Here is a 21,888-nt window from a genome sequence, read left to right on the forward strand (position 1 = left end):
GCCTTTGAGATTTTTAATGTGCCACATCGTGCATTGCCCATACCAGAAAGCTCTTGACCCATGTGTACTTTGGTGCGAATTGTATCACTCGCTAGGTCTTGCGGCGATACAAGACGTGAACAAGAGGGGAAGGACCGATAGAAAAGGGTGTATTTGAAAGACCTGTCAGGGCAAGGAGGAAATTTAGGTGACAAATTTCCCTTCATGGCAAGCAGATACGTGTCAGTACCTCTATGCAATTGTGCAGTATGCATGTAATTTAACCTAACCATAAATGGTAGATTGAAAAGGTGCTCTAGACAGTCAGCCATGATTGTCATGATTTTAGTGCGGGAATTTTAGGACTTGAGGGGTCAAGAACAAGCCAAGACTCAGTTGAAGAAATCACATGAGAGGCTACTCACTGTGTTAGACATTCAGTTTGATAAAGTTTGGACAGATGTGGTTTGCACAGAGTGGAGCATCTTGAAAACCAGTGCAGCACCTGTTAATGTGTAAGTTGCAGAGTAGCCTTTTATTGCTTAGGGTAATGCTAAGCCTATACAGTTGACTTCCGTTAATTCGAGCCTGACGCGACTGACAAAATTGATTGAATTATCTGGCAGGTCGAATTAAACAAGATGCAAAAAAAAAACGCCAAAACACACTGCTTTGGCAGCATTTGCCCAATTCTGACGCTCCCAAATCGAATGCATGCCCACTTTCTATGTGTCCAAAGTAGAAAACTAACTTAGAAATCACATTAAATCTTCTAAACAAAGTAGAAATTTAACGAACACCCGATTTGTTAGCAAGAAAAATAGGCAGGGGTCTAGCATGTTGCACCATGGCGGCCAGTTTCCTAAAGTTAGCTTTGCTGCAAAACATGTCTTATGCGGTAAAGCATACAAACGGCGCAAAGGTGGTCTTGGTTTCGTGCCCGATTGCATAGCACAAGCAATTTTCGAGCCAATTCTCCTGAAAAGAAAAAGGGTGCGTGTTAGAATTAGGTAAATAGAAATTATGAGCTATGGTTATTTCTCTATATTCTTCCTGGGGCACGCAGAAAATAAGCGTTTTCAGCAGGTCGGTACGTGTGTTCAACACATTCACTGTCCCCAAGCTTTGCCGAGACCGATGCTGCCACTAAAGCTCGCTATTGGGGTCACCGTAGGGGTCAGGCGAGTGCATACTGACTGGTCCAGCTCTAGTTATCCAGCAAAGGCCTATTTTAGAATTGAAATAATGAAAGTTTGGACACATAGAAGCACATGGGCGTCAGCTGGGACCTTCGGTCGAGGTTGAATTAACCAGAGTCGGATTAACGGAAGTCTACTGTGTATATCTATAGTCTTTTGACATGACCTCACTATCTGAACACTTTACTATTGCACTAAACAAACTCTTATGTGTGGCTGTAAAATTACAGGTTTATGATTGTTCAACAATTGACCATCAGTACTCTTCTGAACAGGTTGCAGTCAAGCTGCTCACTTCCACAGCTTAGAATGGTTTGCATTTTTATCTTTACATTTCATCACACAATGTTATACCCTTGTCTCTGTCTTGTGAGACCCAGCTGCCCTAAATCCCAGTTCAATTGTCAACAGCTTTTAAGTCCGCTAGTTACTCTACCGAATGCTCGTTGAACTTCTTGCATCTTGTGCATAATGTCAGTAGATCACAACTGTGTCTGGCAGTGTCACGAAATGCCTGAGACTTAAAGACCATGTCCATAAAGTTTCCTTGTGGTGTGTTGATTTAAAAAGACTCAGTTCACAGAGTGTTAGTGTTAATGCAACTATGTCTCTTGTGTTTCTGCCAGCATGCGCTGCTAAGTACTATTTTGATATGTTCTGTCAGTTTTATATAGAAAGCAAAATTTATTTTCTCCTCTTTCTGTAGGCGAGAAGAAAACATATGCTGGCAGAGATGAGACCGCACAAGAAGGAGACATGGGTATTCTCGAGAAAATTAAAAAGGCTATTTTCGGATGAGCTTCTGCGTCATTTAGGCTTTATATTAAGGTATGCTGTGCAGCTTGCTTGTGAGTACTGCCCAAATTGGATGTCATTGAAATGTGTAATTGATTTTCACATTCTTTTTCCTCACAGGCAAAACTGCAATGGACGATCCAAGTGGTTTAGTGAGGCAAATTCGAACTGCACTGGATGAAGCTGTGGTAGAACCGGTAGAAGACCAAAATAATAACAAAGTGTAGTGTCTTATTTGTTTGTTCCCTGTGCGACATTGTATTTAGGTTTTATTGCAGCCTATTAGCTTCATTTTTTTGTTGAACCGGCATCAATAAATGAACGTATCGTTAGTCATCACTTGTCTTCAGTATACAGATGTCTGTCTTAATTGACTCTTGGTTTGTAGGTTCGGCTGAGTTAACATTGTTTTGAGCAGTCAGAGAGTTTATTTATGCTGTGGTGTCGCCTTGTTTTCCATGTAACTAGGAATACTGTGTATGGCCAATTATAAAGGGGTGCTAAAGTAAAATAGAGCCAAGTTAACACTACTATATTATTCATCTTAAAGTCTATTACTGTTCTATGTTTGCCAGTGTATAACTGTTGCATAGAAAATTGTCACTGAAGGTCTTGCTGCTGCTCCTAAACTTGAATTGCCCATGACAAAATAGACAAAATGACAATCCCCATCTGACCTTCTCTGGTGCTCTGTGAACCTGCCAGCGCTGACGTAGTGAGAGGTGCCCTAGTCGAAAATAGGTGGCACCACTCTGATTTTTCTTTATTTTCATTTTTTCACTTACAAATGCGCTGTTTCGTTTTTTTTTAATGAATGACAATTTCATAATTATAGAAGCCTGATCTTTCAACTTAGCTTGACTTAATATTTTACGTTAGTGTCCCTTTAACATGGCACTGGTGCTCACAATTATTTGGTACTGCTCTGATCACCTGCCACCCTAAGATGCATGCACTGTCTGGATTATAGCTAGCATGCACAAAGCCTGGCAAGTTGACAAGCCAGTAACGGTTACAGTACTTGGTAGAGGTGTGCTATATCTAATACTATATGAGAATTGGAATAGTACTTAATACTTCTTGCTGTTAAAGCCATATGTCACTTGAGAGTTTAGTGTAGTAGTAAATGATCTCATGGGCATTGTGCAGTGCTTGGTCATACATCTCGTTACCTAGTGCAAATACTATTGAATGTTTTGGAGTTTGGTTATTCGTACCACAACCTTGATGCCAAAAATTTATGGCAGAAAACATCCCACCATGACCATTGATGATAAAGCTATTCGCATTCAAGCAATGTAGCGACACCACATTTTGAAAGTCCCATTTATTCAACATCTGTAGTGTCATTCTGAGACTTCTGTTGCTTCGACTATATATGACATACTCTGGTATCCTCGTACTTTGCTATAGCACTTGTTTGCCAAGGTCTCCCATGAGCATAATGGCATGATGACGCCTGTATCACATCGACATAGTGACAATGATGGAATGACATCGATGGAATATCAAAGGTGTAACGAAGATGACATGAGATGACCGTTTTTAAATGATGGCTATGGTATAACGACGATAGTGTGATGACGGCAATGGTATGACGAAGCTGGAATGACAACCATGGCATGACGACAGTGACATCACAACAGTGGCATAATCACGATTGCAAGGTGACAGCATAATTATGATAGAATGACAAGGCGGTTTGACAACAATGGGATGATGTTACTGGATTGATGACGATGGTATAATGACATTGTGATGATGACGGCTTGACGACGATGGTATGACGACTGCATGATGAGAGTTCGATCATGAAGCTAGAATGACTGCGATGCAACAACCGTGACGGCATCACAATGATGGTATGACAACAAATACATTACAACAACTATGACGACACAATAACAACAGTGACATGACAACGGCTTGGGGACACTGGGGTGATGACAAGTGCATCACGATAATAGCGTGATGTCAACTGTGTCATAAAACCTGTATGCAGACACTCTATAGTGACAGTCTAGAGTACAGATCACAAATATAGAGTGATGACGACTGAATTATGACAATCATGGCAGTGAGGTGACAGCGAATGCAGGATGACTCCATGATAACAATAGCGTGACAATGGCAGCACGATGAGTCAAGTAACAAAACTCGAGTGACGTTGATGAAACTACTACGACAGCGTCATGATGACGGTATGACAAAGCTGGAATGCGATAATGCAACGACCACGTGCACAAACCTGGTGGCTCAAGCTATTGGACAACTTGAGAGACAGAGTTGGCATAGAAGGCTTGACAATGATGGCATGTAATGATGTTGAAAGTCTGATCACGAAGTGGGAATGACGACGCTGGAACGCCCCTGATGGCATCATGGCCAGAAGCACATACCTAGTGACCCAAGCTGGTAGACAACTTGGGTCACTGGGTCGGCATAAAAGGTTAGATAAATAGGTGGATAGATAGGCTCAACATGGCTGAAGGAGGCGAAGAGTGCTAATTACATTAAAATGTTGTGGAACAAACTGTGCTTTTGCAGTTGATTTCAGGTTATGAATGAGAGTCCCGTTTCTCTGACAACAAGCAGCGATGACTGCAGTACACTATGTAATATCACTGGGGTCTTTGAGGTCACACATTGTGTAAGTAGCCGTGACAGCAGTGTGCTGCAATGTGGGATATCATTTGCATTTGCAACACTTCACTAGAGAGTTATGAGGATAGAATGCACTTGATAAAATAAAAATGCCTTTCAAGCTTTACTCCCACAAGCAAACTTAGCCACAGCTCACAGCCGCTACTGCATTCATTTCAAATAGTTTTTATCCAATGTACTGTGAGTTCGCATTGCATGATGTAGGTAGAAGCCATGCAATGCAGTTTGGACCCCACATATTCAATATTTTGGCATACTTGGGGATATTAAAATTCTTACTCTGTTCTTTAGATCGAAATATTAAGATGCTGCATGTATTTGGGATCCTCACTCTGCCTTGCTTGCCAACTGGCTTGAAGCCCTTCAAATACATGTCACTTGCTTTTAGTCTTACTAATTACACCTGTGCAGAAGATGTAACCTCAGTTAAACTTCACCTTAACTTTATGAACTTCTCGGTGAGATGGTAAATAAATAGCTTGGCTAGTTCTTTTTTGTAATATATATGAATTCGTATTAAGAGAACCTGGTTTGCTGCAGCTCAGTTAGCGTCGTCGTGCACTGCTCGCAACTACGAGGGTCAAGTGCCAAGCTACTGGACCTGACTGGACCAATGTGCATGTTAGTTCATTCGTGGCTACGACTTATGTCAAAACTGAGTACTGAACCACTGTCTCCATTGCTCGGCGGTACAGTTACATCTGTGATCATGAATATTTTGTTAATGCTGATATGATCGGCTCAAAATGTCGCTTTTACCAAGTTGGGCAATGTCCAGAATTGCATCGCAGTGCCGTGACTGCAATTCTGAATGAGCCTTCTGCTACTCCAAACATCGTCTATGTGCAAAAAGTGTGCATAATGTTTCGTTTCCGGAAATGGGATATTCGCGGATGCGTTTTTTTTACCTCTTGTTTATTTAGCTTGTGCAAAACGTACCAAGTTGGGTATTCAAGCATGGAATTGTCACATGTGTTGACTTATCATTACTTTCTGATGCAAGGTATGCAACGTGGTGGATGCTGGCATAAGGTAATTGCATGTCGAACAGTTTTCTTTTATTTTTGTTTTTGCATGAGCGAATGTTATCTAAATGAGAGTGAAGACTTCTTGCTTTACGCGAATTGTTGAACTGTTCGATGATCATTGTGTGCACCAGTAATGTGATGCGAGTCTTATTTGGTTCTTTTTGGAAATAAAGATATGTTGAAATTGTTCATATGCATTCCTACAAGCTATTGAGGCCTGATGTGTTTTAGCGAACGAGAGTGCGTACATATTGGGCGCGTTAAGTTAAGGCGCTCGAGCGCGCTCTAACCAGCAGAGTGCGCTCTTTTAAGCTTAACTGCTAAAAAGCGACTTCCGATGCGTGATTGCGGAGCGCGCTCTACGCGCACCATCCTGGAAACGGTGCGCGAGAGCGCGCGCCTGCTACGGCTTCCGGAAAAATGACGTGTTCCTACTCTTTCCACTCATGCAAGTCCGTTCTCCTTGCCCACTCGTTCCTCTCGCCGTCGCGCCGCCGGGCGTCTGAAGCTGCTGTCAGGCGAGATCGGGAACGTGTTGGCGCGCTTTGAGCTTGCATAGCCGCTGCCGCTGCCTCCGTCGCCGCGCGTCAAGTTCTTCTACTGCAGGAGTACGGTCGGCGGGGCCATTTTCGAAAAGCGCGCGAAGTGCAATAGCGGATGCGGAAGCAACATAACATTCGCCAGACGGCACGTTCGTGTACCCGAAAACAGTCGGCGAAAATGGCCGTTAAGTTAAGCTCCGAAGGCGTCGCACTCGAGCGCACTCGAGCGTGCTCCTTTGGAGTTCGGAGCGCGCTAACTTAACGCGCCCATTGATACTTGTGGAAAATATAGCTCTGGGCACCGTATTAGCAAAAGCAAGCGTAACGGTATTCGCCGAAGAGGTGCTTCGCCGCTGCTGAAAGTACTCTGCATGCCTCATAAGTATTTGGACAAAAGCCACAGTTGAAATGTTGGGATTTGAGGTAAAAGTACACCGTAATCACGGTAACCGCGTTTCCACTGACTATCCAGCCTCCGAGATTTTGTAATTTACGTTGTGCGGCCGCTTGCAAGCGTATAGTTCATAGAGTTTCTCACTATAATGTAAGGTTTGTTCGATTCAGAAAAAAGGTGCACGGCACCATAAACGAAAAGGTGCAGGGGGTGCCGGGTGCCTGGCTGCACCCACTCGCTGCAAGGTTCAAGGGTGCAGTGCACCGCGGCGGCACCTTGCCTTGCACCCCGTTCAATCGAGCACGGGAGTGCAGGGTGCACTGCTGCACCTCGGGGAATCGAGGGTCTAGGTGCAGTGCACCGCGAATAGGTGCAGAAGGTGCAGAGAAACTTGGCTGAATCGAACAGACCTGTAATGTATAATGCAAGCGTATAGTTCATAGAGTTTCGCACTATAATGTAGTGAGAAACTCTATGGTATAGTTATTATACTGTATATAATATACATAGAGTATCAACTCTATGCTTGCAAATGACGAGAGTACCGTTGCAATGGTCGCAATCTCGGAGGCTAGTAGAAAAGGAAACGCACAAATGATGTTCAACGGCGTTGTAACAATACCTTACATTGTAGAAAAACTGCTATAATGCTAGTAGCCACAATGAAAGTTTAAAATACGGCGCTTCTCATTATAAGTTCACAAATCGGCAGTTGAAACATACTATACTGACGCAACAACCGTTTAGAAATACCAGGCTAAATCGGTCAGCTACACTGGTTTTAGCGCGATATTGAAGCGAGTCTGGCATTGCAACGAATTCAAATTCTCGTTGTATTTGAACGACGAAGCCCCTGTTAAACTGAAAAGCGGTGCCTAGGTAAGTTATTAGCAGCACCACTTGCTGTTATTCTTGCCTCGCAATTATGACTTGTTACGCGTTGCGTGCCATTACGGAAAGAGACAGGTGCGCCGATATTCTTTTAATTTTTTTTTTCGTGCGGCACTAAAATGACAGTTGCTGGTGTAGTTATGAGGTCTTCTAACTATTATGTGTGGTGTAAACGTTAAATTTAGAAAACTGAAGTTAGATACGATAAGCATGCCTCCTTTCTAATGTCCATCTTGGAAGGTTCCGCTTTCGGCTTCTGCACAGCGCCAGCGAAACCCGCGTGTAGCATAAATTTCCATTTTAGTATTGCTCTCATAGGAAAGTGGGTCATGCTTGGCATTCCTTTACAAATAAAGTTCGCAACACACACAGGTATTCAGAATGATGACTGTTAGAGTTGACTAGTGCCAATAATGTGAATTGTGAAATACTTGTCGAAAAGGACGTCGCGCAGAGGAACACACGTGTAGCACTGCGCCATGCTACAATGAAACACGAGCAACGTCGTAGATTAACGCCAAAGCCGTGAGGGTGATAAACACAGGAATGTACCACATATATGTTGAGTAAGGGAAATCGTTATAACGAGAAATGAACTTCACAGTTCTAGGAATATGACCCGATTAATAGAGAATTGTCGTAAAATATATGCATATAAGAAACGGTGGTTGCAAGAGACCACAAAGAGAAAATACATTATGGTGTTGTCTGCATTTGTTCAGCTTTCATTGTTTGATTGCCTCAAGAGTGCCAGTATATGGTGCTTTTTTCAGAAGCAAATGGTACAGGACAAGTTTGCATAATACTTTGAACATGAGCTTTGTACAGATGCTCAAACACTATCTAAAGCGTTCGATTGGTACGCCAGAGCAAAGGAAGAGATGTTCTGACTTGATTTCTTTGTTTAGGAGGCATTGCTTATGTGCAGAGGCAGCCACATGAACACACAATTTATATAGCTTTGAGTCCAGCGTCTAGAACTCAGTGGCTACTGACATATGACGTGCGTTGTTTGCCCTTCCACATGCTACATGTACATTCTGAACATCCTGTACTTCCTCCACAAGTGCAGGGATGGCTGCTTCAGAGCAAGCCACATCTGAAGATGGCAATCTCCAGCCAGCTGCTGCTGCCCACAGTGATGCACCCAATGACAATGGGGTGTATGATGACTCGGCAGCAGCACCAAGTTCAATGCAAGTTAGTAGCAGTAATGCTGGAGAAAGGAAGGATGATAAGCCTCAAGCAACGAAAGAGCTGGATAGAGTGCCATTGTTTGTGCAGACAGAACAGGTAATTTTCTTTAGATGAATTTGTGGAGTCGTGAAGTTTTAGACATGTTTGCTTTTCATGAAGGCAGTACAATGCTAGCTGTGGTAGGAACAAGAAAAATTTTGGAGGTCTTCGGCATTGCTTGGATTGCAGTGATCTGGGGTTCGCATGGTAATATGCTGCTATTATAGCGCAGTATCCCCAGGCAGCTTGTTTAGCAGCAGCGGCAGACGAAGTACTTCCACCGGTTGCCTTGCTCATGACTTAGAAAGAACTGGCTGAGAATAAACTACTTACTGCTAAGGGCCCCTCACCAGGCCCCTTAGCAACTTTTGGTTATACGCTGGACGTTGTTACCTGTCCACTAAGGAGCGTTCTGCTGCAAAAATTTTTCAAACTGGCTCACTAATAGCAGAGATAAAAATATTTTAATGCCGCGAACCTATGATTTCAGTAGGCTGGCTCCACTGCCAAGTGAGACGCTCTCTCCACTCACCCCGTCTAGCCTCCACAAGCAAAATTCCTACCCTGCATTCTCCCATACCTGACCTCGAGGATCGCGTGACTCATACGTCACGGTCCCGCCTTCATTTTATTTTTTCTCCTTGCTTTTTTTTTTTTTTGGCGCTGTGCATTTTCGCTGACGGCATTACGCGCGACCTCTTGTGATTGTTTCGTTTCACCCAACGCACAATTTTGCACACTGTATTTGCGCAAGGACACATGACTAGCCGTATAATTCATTGCTACACGAATACTGAGGCAGAACAAGCGGATCACAGGGCATGATCACGCGCTGAAACACAGTAGAAAATGGCATTGTTTTGGTATCTGTGCACGTGACTGCACGACTGTGCAAACAAGCAGACGAAGCAAAAGTACATCTCTCTTGCTTCAATGCAAAGTAAAACAAAAAACACGCAGACATTCCGTTTGTGTGTTTTATTGTTTGTCTAAACTGCAATTCGTCAATTCAAGCAACAGATCGCACAGATGACAGATGTCTTGAATAATTCTCGAAGTCACGTGTCACCACGAGCGACGTCACACTGCGGACACGACTACGCAGGTGCAGGGGCACGACTACGTCACCGTCCGGTTTCGAGCGCAGCGGCCTCGAACAGAAGGAAAAACGGCATTTGCTATCGCAATCAATGCTTTGCCTTTCGGGCGAAACTGTGGCATTTTTATTTTGTTCTTTTTACTTTAAGCGTTCGCCACTCACTCTTCGCAATGTTGTTAGACATCGTGACAAAAGTTTCAGAAGTGAGGAATTTAGGATATTATGGACTTCTGATAAAACGGACGTTATTTTGTCGGATTATCAGGGTCCGTTGTAACGAGAGTAGACAGGATATATATATATATATATATATATATATATATATATATATATGTGTGTGTGTGTGTGTGTGTGTGTGCGTGCGTGCGTGTGTGGGTGTGTTACCCAGGTTCGATTCCACCCAGCTCTAGAGAAATGTAGAGCTTTTATTTTTAAATTTATTTATTGAAGAGCGGCACATAGCCGATGGGCCATACCCGGTGAACCAGGGTGGCATGAAAAATGTTCATTGAAGAGCAGAACATAGCTAGTGTCTCATAGCCAGTGACCCAAATTGGTACGACGAGTGGCTTTGAACATGGTTCCCTCAACACAGCAGCTTGATGCTCTACCCATTTAACCATGGACTACCCAGTGTCCAAGTTGGCGGGAAAACGGTTAGGTCCGGACTACGGTGTAATATGTACACTCTTTAGGTGGTGACTCGGCTTTTTTGTAAGGAGAGATCAACCAGATAAAGTAACATTGTCGTGCGCCCATTGGTCCACTTATGGTAGCGGCTACCTATGGGTGGTGGGACGCAACATTAAGATAGAAAAAGTTCCGTCTTCCATTCAGGGTCGGATTTAAAAAAATGGGGCCCCTGGGCTAATGCACATGTAGGCCCCCTTTCCCTATACTGACCCCCCCCCCCGTCGCCTGCTACGCTACTGGAAATATGCCATGTTTAATTTTAAAGATGCATGTAACCAATCGCCTTTCCGAAGAAAACTTCAGTCACTGGTGGCTCTAGTCTAAATCATGATTTCTCTAAGTGGTTCTCTCTGGCGGTGAAACAGAGAGGCATGACTCTTTCTTCCTCCTCTTTCCCACCCTTCCTTTCACTTCTTGCTGCAGGCTTTGGTTATATTATTTCACTTGTGGCGCTGGTTTATGGATAAGCTGGAAAGCATGATGTCAGTCAATCATTTTAAAGAGCACTCAAGAGGCCATAGCACAGTATCCTTTTCTACAGCATAGGCGGAGTGGTTGAGAGGTACGATCTTCGACTGACAATTAGTGGCAATTAGATTTAAAATCCTCGCAGGGCACTGTGACTTTTTCTCTTTAATATTATTCGACTTTATATGTCCACAGTTAGCTGTCTATTATCCTTAGGAGCTTGACTTAATATGAGTTCAAGGCAATTAAACTTTGTGGAGTATTTTTCTGCCTTGTTTTGACTCACCGAGCACTTGAGTAGATGTGCAGGTTGACAGGTAACAATATTCTGTTTAGCAAACACTGTTTATTTTTATGTGCAGTGCACAATATTAAGTCTCAAAATGATGAAGCTTTGCGAATGTGCAGTATGCACAGTACATAATACTGCATTTGAGAATGATGAAGTTCTGCGAATGTGCCAGGTGTGTAATTATGGGCTCTTGTTTCCCTAGGTACCGACTAGCACAGAACACTGTGATGATGGTGAGCTTCAGGTGCTCCTTTGTTTACTCGAGCAGCGGCTATGCGCTCCAGCGGGCCCACCTTCGGATGAGCAGAATGAGCAGCTCTGGGAGACCCTGCGCTCTTTGGTGCCCAAGTATAAGGATCGCACAAGACTCATGAGGCAGCGAATCACAGAAGTAAGAAAATTCAGGGAATTGTAGAATATGGCAGCATAACCCTTTCTGTAACCCTTTCTGTTTCATATCATATCATCAATGGATTGTCGACGTCTTACAGAATCCCAGTAGGCTACTTTTTCACCAAAGTGCTGACTGGCGCTCAACCCCATGAGCTGGTTCTCTTCATCATGAGGAAAGTGTAAACTTGTGGGTTTCGCATCGCAAGGCTGGTTACTGACAATCACAAAGTAAATGTGTGTGCATTTAAGCTCCTGGGATATGGCTGTCTGACTCATTGGATCGAACATCCCTGTGACCCTGAGTGACCCCGTTTTCTTAGCTTTGATCCATGCCATGTTCTGAAAAATGTGCACTCCCAGTTCTTTGCCCATGACATCAGGCAAAAGGAGAAATATCGTCTTCGCATCTCAACGTTGTCTACGAGCTTCAGAAAGACTTGACAGTAAGACCAGTGGGTTATCTTAGTTGCAAGCATGTCTACCCAAACAATATTGAAAAGAGGAACATCAGAAGGGCCGTGCAGCTGTTATCTTCTGCTGTAACCGCTGCCTCGGAGCACCTGAAAGAACAAGTGGGTCACACTTGCAGCGTATCATTTGCAAGCGCAGGCCCGAGTATTACATACATAAAGTACTTTTGCCCTTGGTTTGTCCTTCATGACACAAGCAACACAACACAGCACCTTCGTCAGAACTTTGCAGATGCCCGGCATTATGATGATGTTGATGATGATTGGCTCAAGAGGCTTGAAGCCGATGTACTTGATGCCGATGTACTTGGAGGAGTTGAAAAAGAGATGTAGCCATCCAAAGGAGTTTTTGACCAAGGAAACACGTGAAGCATTTCTCATCACTACGTATTCAACTGTGGCATGCATAAAGCACCTGCAGAGTGTTGAGAAGTCCTCATTCGTGCTTACCTGCAAATTTAACAGTGACCCCATAGAATAACTCTTTGGAACATGGCAGATGTGTTCCAGTTGCAATGACACCTTGGATGTTCGTGCAGCCCTTTCAGGACTTGAGAAACTGCTTAAAACAGGAGTTACTGCCTCTGATGCACTTTCGAACATTGCTCATAGTGAGCCTACAGGAATGTTCACTGCACTGCTTCCAAAGACACTGGCAGAAAATGTGCAGCCGCGGTCACAAATTTCCAAAACTGTAATGACTGTTCTAGAATGACTGAACACTACGCTCCTGCCTCTGCACTTGCCCTCCCTTCAGGTTTCCGCGACAGTGTGTATGGGAGGCTACATTGCTCATGTTATAACAGAGCAAATGAAGTGTGAGAACTGTATAGCTGTTTGCCTAAGCCAGTAACAAGTCAGCCACTCCTGACATTCTCTCGCATCCAAGATTGAGGTGGATTGCTTTATCCTTCGTACCAGCTCCTATTTGTCCTTGACGCCCTGTGGACGTTTGCTGAACAGGCACTGAAGGAAGATCGTGCTCTTGAGAAACCCCTCACTAGCCTTGTAGAATGTGCAGTTTCTGCTCTCTGTGGGTCTCCACACTGTTAAAATGCATGGGCAGTGACAAGCCTCACCAGCTGAAACTCATGCAACTGATTTCTGTACGGTTCCTGCAACCTCTTCTTTTGACCTACGCATTCTCTGTGACTGATAAGCACGATGCCTATAGGTACTTCGCAAAAAAGCTCCTTTCAAGGAAATCCCTCAAGCTTTGAGACAACGGCGAATAATAAATGCTGCTGTCATTTCTTGCATGCACTGCGTGGGCAACCCTAGAAATGCATCTTCTGGCTTTTCCTTTAAACTGAAAGCAAGCACACACACTGCTGGGCAACGTTGCATAACAACAATAGTTACCATTTTCACTTCGCAAATCATACATTAAGGAACAAACCACATATATGTGTATACCTCTGAGCTGCGAAATTAGTGATTAAAGAAATACGGGTACAAGCGGTGCAGCCAACACGGAGAAACACGCATTCAGCCACTGCAGAGGAGAGTCACTGCGCCGCGGGCAGTGCATTTACATTTGCACAACCGTGCAGCCGGTCGACTGCAGTGCCTCCACGCTTCACTAAGGGGAACTGCTCATATAGGTACTTTTCGCCCTAGGGGTGCCTAGGTTATGTGAAGCGTACCTAGCCTCGTTGAGCCCCCTAGTCACCATCCCCAGAGAAACATTGCAGTCGTCGCTTTCATGGCCCAAGCAACGCCTAGCAGTGTTTCGGAATCAAACGAAGCGATACGCATTGGAACAGCTTGTTTGTGTAAGTAGAGTTGTGTGTGTGATGCGTTTGTGAGCGCAAACAGCACGACGAACCAAGCGATAAAAGGTGGAACAACGTCTTTAGGTGGAATAACGTGTTTCTGTAAATTGACTTGTGTGTGTATGACGCGTTTTTCCCGCCTAGCACTGTTTGTGATCAAACGAAGCGATACAAGGTGGAACAACGCGTTTGTGTCAATCGACTTGTGTGTGTGATGGATTTTTGAGGCCTAACAGCACAACGAAATCCACGTTGAAGACTCGTTTTCTGCTGCGGCCGTGCGACCAATTGTTCGGTTCTATACAGGTGCTGAGCGGACGTTAACTAGATGAGCGTGCAATTGTGACGCGATCAGCGACAGTGTGCACAACCGTTGTCGTACGTATATTTATGTCATGTGGTCAATGTTAAAACGACGATGGCATTTGTACTCCGGTGATGAAGTGTTCAATCATCTTTGGTGAAAATACTGGGTGACAATATACCTGTCCAAACAAGAAAACTGGAGAAAGAGGTAAAAAGAAAGCTGACCGTTTTAAATAATAACAGTAATTTGCAGAATCTTTTAGTGAGTGAGATATTGTTACCCAGTACCTTCACCAAAGATGTTGTGGGAAACAGTGCAAGGACATAGTAGATTTGCAATAATTACAGGTATTGGCCAGAGCCATGTGGAGGTACAGTGGCCGGCCAATTGCATCTCAGCTTTGTCATCTTTACATGGCTGGGCTTGCCACTCGAGCCCAGCCGTAGAAGAGCGCACTGTTTAGGTGGTGGTGGAAGGCTGTACTTGTGATGACGGCAGTGGCCTGTTGTTGTAGCGCTCGTCTGCCGGGCACTGAAGTATAAAGGAGGCACTAGCCTTTATTCTTGTTTGTATCACGGCACATAAAACCGTGTTGGTGACTGGCCACATGGCCACATGCCTTCATAACTGCGTAGTCGCCATCCATGATCGCGTCAATAGCGGTTGCGGCAATAGTTGCGGCAAACAGTAGTTTCACTTTGACTTGGTGCAGATGAAGAGCACTGGCTATATCATGATGTACGGACGATTTGTTAGTGACAAGGTCACTGGCATAAATATAATCGAGATGTGCATGGGTTATTGAAAAACGTGTCTCAGACGAAGACGCGCACCGCGGCCGCACTGCGAAGGAAGTCGCGAGTCCTTCACCGCTGCGAGCGCTGGTCAGTCATGAGATGACAATAATTGCAGCTTCCGCACTGCTCTTGTGCAAAATAGAAACAGGATTTACTGATTCATTCAGTAAATAAAAGCGTATTGATGTAGTAAGCATTGTTTATTGTTTTCTTGATACCCTCAATAATTTGACATTCAGTTAATGCAGACTTGTTTTTCGGTCATGTAAAATTCGAATTAACTATGTTTCACTTTTCTCAAAGTAGAGTCGGCACAAATTCTAAGACCTCTTCTGATGAAATGTAGTAAGTGTCCCCATGTGATAAGCACTGAAAACTCATTCTTTATCAGCGTACCTTGGTTGCGATAATGTCTTGCCTTGGCTCACAACAATTGGACCCTGTTTGGACCTTGTGGGTTGCACGTCGCCATCAATTAGCCTGCTCAACACTACCATTGGCCGCAAATGTGTTGCACGCTGTGCTTAGCCTCTTTATGAAGGGGGGAAAGGGTCCCTTGGCGCTTCATGGAGCTTAGCAGGGTTCCTTGGGACAAACATGCTTGAGAACCCCTGACCTAGAGCAAACAACCGTCTGTCTACGTTTCAGCTCGTCTTACTAAACCACTGTATATCGTATAGACTTGTGCAAGGGCTACACTTTTTTTTTCACAATTTTGGTGTGGTGCAACCCTTACATGGGACTGAACCTTTTCTCCAAAATGATGCCGGTGCAGCCTTGACTTGTGCACACCCCTTGTGTTCACCCCAGATCCCTGGATGTACCATTGCATCAAAGGTCAATGCGCAGCTCTCGTCATCTATGAGCGGCATGCGAATGTACGCAGCGAGCGAAAATACACTAATGCACGGTGCGGCATCTGGGTACCAAACGCGATTGCATCTACATTGAAATTTTTTTCCCCAAATTATGGGCTACCAAGTAGGGTGTGCGGCCCTTACACGAGTACATGAGTATACGGTATTAGTATCATTCCAGTTTGCCGTGCAGGTTCACTAAAAAATGTTTTAAAATGTATGAGCTGTGCTTTAAATATCAATATTTCTATCAGTGCTTTTGCTTTTGATTCAGTATCTTTGCACGCACAATCATCTACACAGCAGCTGAAGTGCCGAGCCCCCTTTCCCCTCTCCCTGAAATCCCTTCGTGAGAATGCAGTTTTTTAAGTGATAGATCAACCAACGCCACACTGACACATCTTATTCCACACTCCTGATAAAGTTCATTTCAGTAATTTCATGCATCGTCTTGCCTTTGCGACATGCGAGTACAACGCAATTGGAAAATGGTTGGTGTTCCCCATGTTTCTGTCTGTGTCTGCATTTTATGCGCTACAAGGTTTTTGAACTATTATATGTAGTATCAGCATGTCCAGTGATCTGCGAAGTTGAAAGTGTCAGCATCAGCCAAGTTAAAGTTCTTTAAAAATGGCTTGTCACCTTCTCCACTGGAACATCATTGGAGGACCATGGGAGCATCAGGCAGCTGCCAATATAATTTTAAGATTCTACAACCTGCCTTCTGTACTTGCTTGCTTTGTGGTGCCTTTGTTAACAGTAAAACTGCAATATTTTCAATTCTAGGACAGTCACTTACTAGGAGCAAGATAGCAAGGTGGGCAAGTTGGTTAGGATTTATTGTACGTTTTGTAACAGCACGTAAGCAACATGGACAAAAGAAAGAAAAACACAACAGCATGGCGCTGACTCACAACTAAAAGAGTTGCGAGTCAGCATTATGTTTTCATGTTTTTCTTCATTTTTTCAGTGTTGCTTTAGTGCTGTTACAAAATATGCGATGAACAGTAACTTGCCAGCTTAGCTTAACTTAGCAGTTAGGTTCTGCTGTTCTTTTGGAGAACCCAAATTAAGCACGAAGTTTTGTTCAAGGGCCCCTTACTGGGTCTGGCCATTTTAAACAGACAAGTGCAGCGTGTACGTCATGCACTGACAATCGTTTGTGCAAATTATTACAGTGCTGTGCACCGTGAAAACAGCTGAAATTTTAAACCAAATGCCACGCATCCTCCATCTCCCTGAAGTGCCGCTCCCAGCTAGAGAGCCGAGGTAATATGCATAAACGCTGGGATGTAAGTCACAGTCCTAGCAACATCACTCAACATGATACATTACTTCCTTAAATTGTCCAATGTGGAATGCGCAACGTCGCCACCAGATGTGCGCTGCGCAGCAACAAGAAATAAAAAAAGGAAAATGAGGCGGGGCTCGTCATATAAGCCCGACGCGGTCCCTTGGCTCCGGTACGAGAAAAGGAGGGGAAGGGATGTTGTTTGCAGATGCTGCTAAAGGCAGAGGGATAGAGCGTCTTTGTTGGCATGCGCACTCGTCTCCTGGCGGTATGGTAACTGGACATTCAAGTTCTTTTATCTCCTCTGATAATAAACCGATGCGAAAAATTCTTTTGGTGAGTGAGTGAGTGAAGAAACTTTGTTGTGAACGCCTGCAGAATGGTTAGCCTTCCCTTGTTAGGGAGGCGTTACCGTGACGCGGCCATGACGTCTTCGCGGCGTGTGGCGCCTCTACTTCCGCCGCGGCCGCACTATTCCCTTTGGTCGACCGCGCCTGCCCCTCTTTTGGGGTGGCAGCCTCCCTCCGGTTTCGCTCGGTCGTTGCCTTTCGAGGGCCGCCGAGATCTGCTGGACGGCCTGGGTTTGGACATCTTGGTCATAGCATCTCGTTGCGGCCTCGAGCCGCGGCGGGATCGTTGTTATTGTTGCAGCTTCATGCGGATTCTTAGCACAGTCCCAAAGGATGTGAGCTGCAGTGGCTCTTTCCTTTCGGCACACACAACACAGATCACTTTCATAAACACTTGGACACACGTGCCTCATCAGCACCGGGGTGAATAACGACCCCGTTTGAAGTTGTCGATATAAAACCGCCTCCTTACGGGTCAAGCCCGGATGAGGTGGCGGCATAGTCCTTCGCTCTAGTCGGTACCATTTCACAATTTCGTTGTAGGAAGTCATTTTGTCCTTGGTTTCCCACCACCACGACGGTTCGGCTGTAGTAGCAGCGGCACGGTTGGTTAGTCCTCGCGCCGCCGCGTTCGCCGTCTCGTTGTGGTTAGCGTTGCCGTGATCCGACACATCACTGCCCATGTGGGCCGGAAACCACTTTATCACCACACACCGACTTTCACTCGCGAGATCGACCACACGCAACACACGCGCGGCTTCACCACACACCCTTGCTCTGGCGTAATTTTTCACTGCCGTCCTAGAATCACAGAGCACAGTCGTGCACTCGGGGTTGGCGATGGCCAAAGCAATGGCCACCTCCTCTGCTTGATGCGCCCCTCGAGTCCGCACACTCGCCGCTGTTCTCGTTGCACCGGTCGATGCCCCGACGACTGCAGCGGCGAATGCCTTTCTGTCATGTGGATACTCTGCCGCGTCCACAAACACGGCACCCCTGTCTTTGGCATGGAGATCGATGAGCACCTTGGCCCTCGCTGCCCGCCGCTCTTTGTGGAACTCAGGGTTCATATTTCTTGGCACCGGACATACCCGTAGCCGTCTACTAATTGCGTCCGGTACAGGCACCTCTGTATTTTCGGGTCCCATTTCCTTTGGTCCCAGGCCTAGGTCACGCAGCACTTGTCTGCCCGTTCTTGTTTCTGACAGCCGCGTGAGCTGAGCGGTCCTCTGCGCCTCGGCGATTTCCTCCAGGGTGTTATGCACTCCCAAGGCCAGGAACTTGTCGGTGCTTGTGCAGTCGAGAAGTCCGAGTGCAGCCTTGTACGCTTTGCGTATGAGCGCATTGATCTTATTTCGTTCGCACTGCCTCCAGTTGTGGAAAGCAGCAACGTATGTAATGTGGCTTATAGTGAAGGATTCCACTAGCCGGGTGAGGCTTTCTTCCTTCATGCCTGCTGTTCTGTGTGACACCCTCTTAATGAGGCGGATGGCCGTGGTGACTTTGGCCGCCAGACGGTTGACCGTCTCGCCGTTGACTCGTTTGCGCTCAATCAGCATCCCCAGCACTCGGATCTTCTCGACGACCGGGATCATGTGACCACCGCTCGTCTTGATCTTTATTGTGTCTTGCTCTCTCGCAGGTTCGTTGCCTTTCGTCTTCCTAGCTGTCCATTTCGGAGGAATCACCAACAGCTCAGACTTGCTTGGGGAGCAGACGAGCCCAGACCCGTCCAGCTGCTCCTCGATAGCGTCAACCGCCTCTTGCAATGTATTCTCGATGTGTCCGTCGCTTCCTCCTGGGACCCAGAGCGTTATGTCGTCGGCATAGATGGTGTGTCGGACCCGCGCGACTCGTGAGAGGCGCTCGGCCACCCCTATCATTACAAGGTTGAAAAGCAATGGTGAGATGACTGAGCCCTGGGGGGTCCCGACACTGCCGAGCTTCTTCTTTTGGAGCCGCAGGTCACCGGCGATGATTTCGGTAGTCCGCTCTGTCAAAAAATCCTTGATGTACGCATAAGTTCTCTTGCCCATGTTTAGCCGTGACACCTGGGCCAGAATCGCAGAGTGTCTCACTTTGTCAAAAGTGCTGTGCAGGTCCAAACCCAAGATGGCTCGCTTGTCTTCCGTGTTGGTAGTGTCATCGAGGATTTCATTTTTCAGTTGTATCATGGCGTCCTGAGTTCCGAGCTTGTTTCGGAACCCGATGACGGTGTTTGGGTAGAGCCCCGAATCTTCCAGGTACCTCTGCCACCTGTTCATGAGTACATGCTCGAACGCTTTGCCCACACAGGACGTAAGCGAGATCGGCCGGAGGTTCTCAATGTTGGGTGGCTTGCCTGGCTTGGGAATCAAGATGGTCTTGGCTGCTTTCCACTGCTGGGGTAATGATCCGGCTCGCCAGCAAGTGTTGAAGTATGCCGTGAGGTTCTCGATGGCCGCTTCGTTAAGATTTTTTAGCGCTCTGTTCGTAACGCGGTCGGGACCAGCGGCAGAGTTGCTGTTGAGATCGTGCAGGGCAACCCTTACTTCCCATACTTCAATGTCTCGATCTAGCCACTCGTTTGCTTCGCCTAGGTAGTCCGGGTGCGTCTCTGTGGGAGTGACCGAGAGGTACTTGTCGTCGAGGCGTTTCTTCACTTCGTCTTCCCCGTGCTCGGTCAGCACCCTGTGGATGATCTTGGCCAAGTTGTGGTGCTGGTGAGACTTGGTCGTGGTCGCATCCAAAAGATGCCTCAGCGTACTCCACGTCTTGCCGCAGTGCATCTGGCCGTCTGCTGCGTTACAAATCTCATTCCATTGCTGTGTGCATAGCACTCGGCTGTGGGACTCGATCTCGCGATTGAGTCCGGCGACCTTCTTGCGTAGCTTTCTGTTGGTCCTCTGCGTCTTCCACCTTGACAAGATGGACTGCTTGGCTGCGATGAGGTGGGCGAGGCGGCTGTCGACCCTGTGGACATGCTCGTCCGTCTCGACTTCCTTGGTGGCCTTCTCTACCTTGTTTACAATCTCGGTGGACCACTCCTCAATGTCCGTAATTTCGGTTTGCTCCTCGGGTAACAATCCTCGAAACGCGTCCCAGTCAGTGCTATGTTTCCTAAGGCTTCTGCCAACTTCGTTGTTACCACCGAGCGGGACAGCGACCTCCACAATGTAATGGTCACTTCCCAATTCGTGGCCCGTGTTGCGCGATTTGAAGTCCGCCATACCACCGCTATTACTCCTGACGAAAGTGAGATCGGGCGTTGTGTCTCGGGTGATCGAGTTGCCGATTCTTGTAGGGTATGCTGGGTCGGTGATTAGATTTAGTCCCAAGTCGTTAGCATCTTGCATTAAGTCCCTGCCCTTTGCCAATGTTTTGGGGTAACCCCAGGCTTGATTCGGCGAGTTGAAGTCCCCGCAGATTACCAGCCTGTTGTCGGGCCCCGCGACGTTGCACGCTTTGTGTAACAGTGCTTTGAATTTCTGCTTTCCATGTGACGGGCTACTGTACACGTTTACCAGAAAAGTGCTTTCCTTCTGCTTTTTCCCGGTAACCACCTCCACCATGGTGTGCTCGATTGGGCTTTTGCTCAATAACTCGTGCTCGACGTACGTGATGCCTTTTCTCACCAAGGTGCAAACTCCCCTGCTGTTACTGCCGGCCGCGGTCCGGAAGCTTGGTGGGCTGGCGTGGGACCGGTAACCTGAGAGCTTTACTTCCTCAATGAGGGTCTCTTGCAACAGGATAATATCTGGCTTTCTTGATACTTGTAGTAAGTGTTGCTGAAGTACAGCCTTTTTCCCAGCAAAACCGTTGCAATTCCAATGCCAGACCAGGAGGCCTTTCACTGCTGTTGTGGTTGCGGTGGTTGATGTCCTATCCATGTTTGCTGAAAGTTAGCCATTTGCGTTGCCAAATTCTGTACTGTCGTAGGTAATTGTTGGCACGTCTGTTCAATTGCTATGAAACGGTCGGTGATTGTCTTGGTGAATGTCGTGCGAATATACTCTTCAAAGTGGGTGAGCCTATCTTCAAGGTTGTCTACCCAATCGCTGAGTCTCCGCTCTTTAAGATTTTCAATTGCTCTTCTCTTCAGTGCCGGACCCGCCGAGGCCGCGTTCTCTGTCCTCGGGTTCACCGCTACTTCTGGTTCATCCTCGGTCATTGCCATCTGCTGTGATTGTGGCGATAAAGGCTAAAACGTCAAGTGTATAACTAAAATTACAATGGTGCCTGGTGGGGGTCCCTTTAACTATCATTCAGGTAATAGGACTGTAATATCCTGAGAGATAGCCCACCTAAAATCTAGAGCAAATCAAATTAAAAGGAGGAGTGGCCTAACTTTTGGTGTATAGTCATGAAAAGTTGGAAAAAAAACAACAT

At 46.0% G+C, this 21,888-nt stretch overlaps 2 protein-coding genes across 5 annotated transcripts in view; both read left to right on the forward strand.

The window, feature by feature from the left end:
• LOC126535970 (protein tumorous imaginal discs, mitochondrial) overlaps positions 1-2,309 on the forward strand; it is a 37,282-nt gene extending 34,973 nt beyond the window's left edge. Inside the window, exons 11-12 of one of the 2 annotated variants that reach the window (XM_050182851.3) lie at positions 1,885-2,006; positions 2,094-2,207. In XM_050182851.3, coding sequence (XP_050038808.1) covers positions 1,885-1,976 — 92 coding nt within the window. In that variant the 3' untranslated portion in view covers positions 1,977-2,006; positions 2,094-2,207. Of the gene's footprint in view, positions 1-1,884; positions 2,007-2,093 lie in introns of both variants that reach the window. The other variant, XM_050182850.3, reaches the window with a different exon arrangement.
• Positions 2,310-7,352: 5,043 nt separating this feature from the next.
• LOC126535966 (uncharacterized) overlaps positions 7,353-21,888 on the forward strand; it is a 62,412-nt gene continuing 47,876 nt past the window's right edge. The window contains exons 1-3 of one of the 3 annotated variants that reach the window (XM_050182844.2): positions 7,353-7,480; positions 8,560-8,785; positions 11,483-11,671. In XM_050182844.2, the coding sequence (XP_050038801.1) occupies positions 8,567-8,785; positions 11,483-11,671 (408 nt within the window). In that variant the 5' untranslated portion in view covers positions 7,353-7,480; positions 8,560-8,566. The remainder of the gene's footprint in view (positions 7,481-8,559; positions 8,786-11,482; positions 11,672-21,888) is intronic. The other 2 variants (XM_050182845.2, XM_050182846.2) reach the window with 2 other exon arrangements.

This window comes from Dermacentor andersoni, chromosome 4 (genome assembly GCF_023375885.2).
Source record: "Dermacentor andersoni chromosome 4, qqDerAnde1_hic_scaffold, whole genome shotgun sequence".
In the NCBI taxonomy this organism is placed as follows: domain Eukaryota; kingdom Metazoa; phylum Arthropoda; class Arachnida; order Ixodida; family Ixodidae; genus Dermacentor; species Dermacentor andersoni.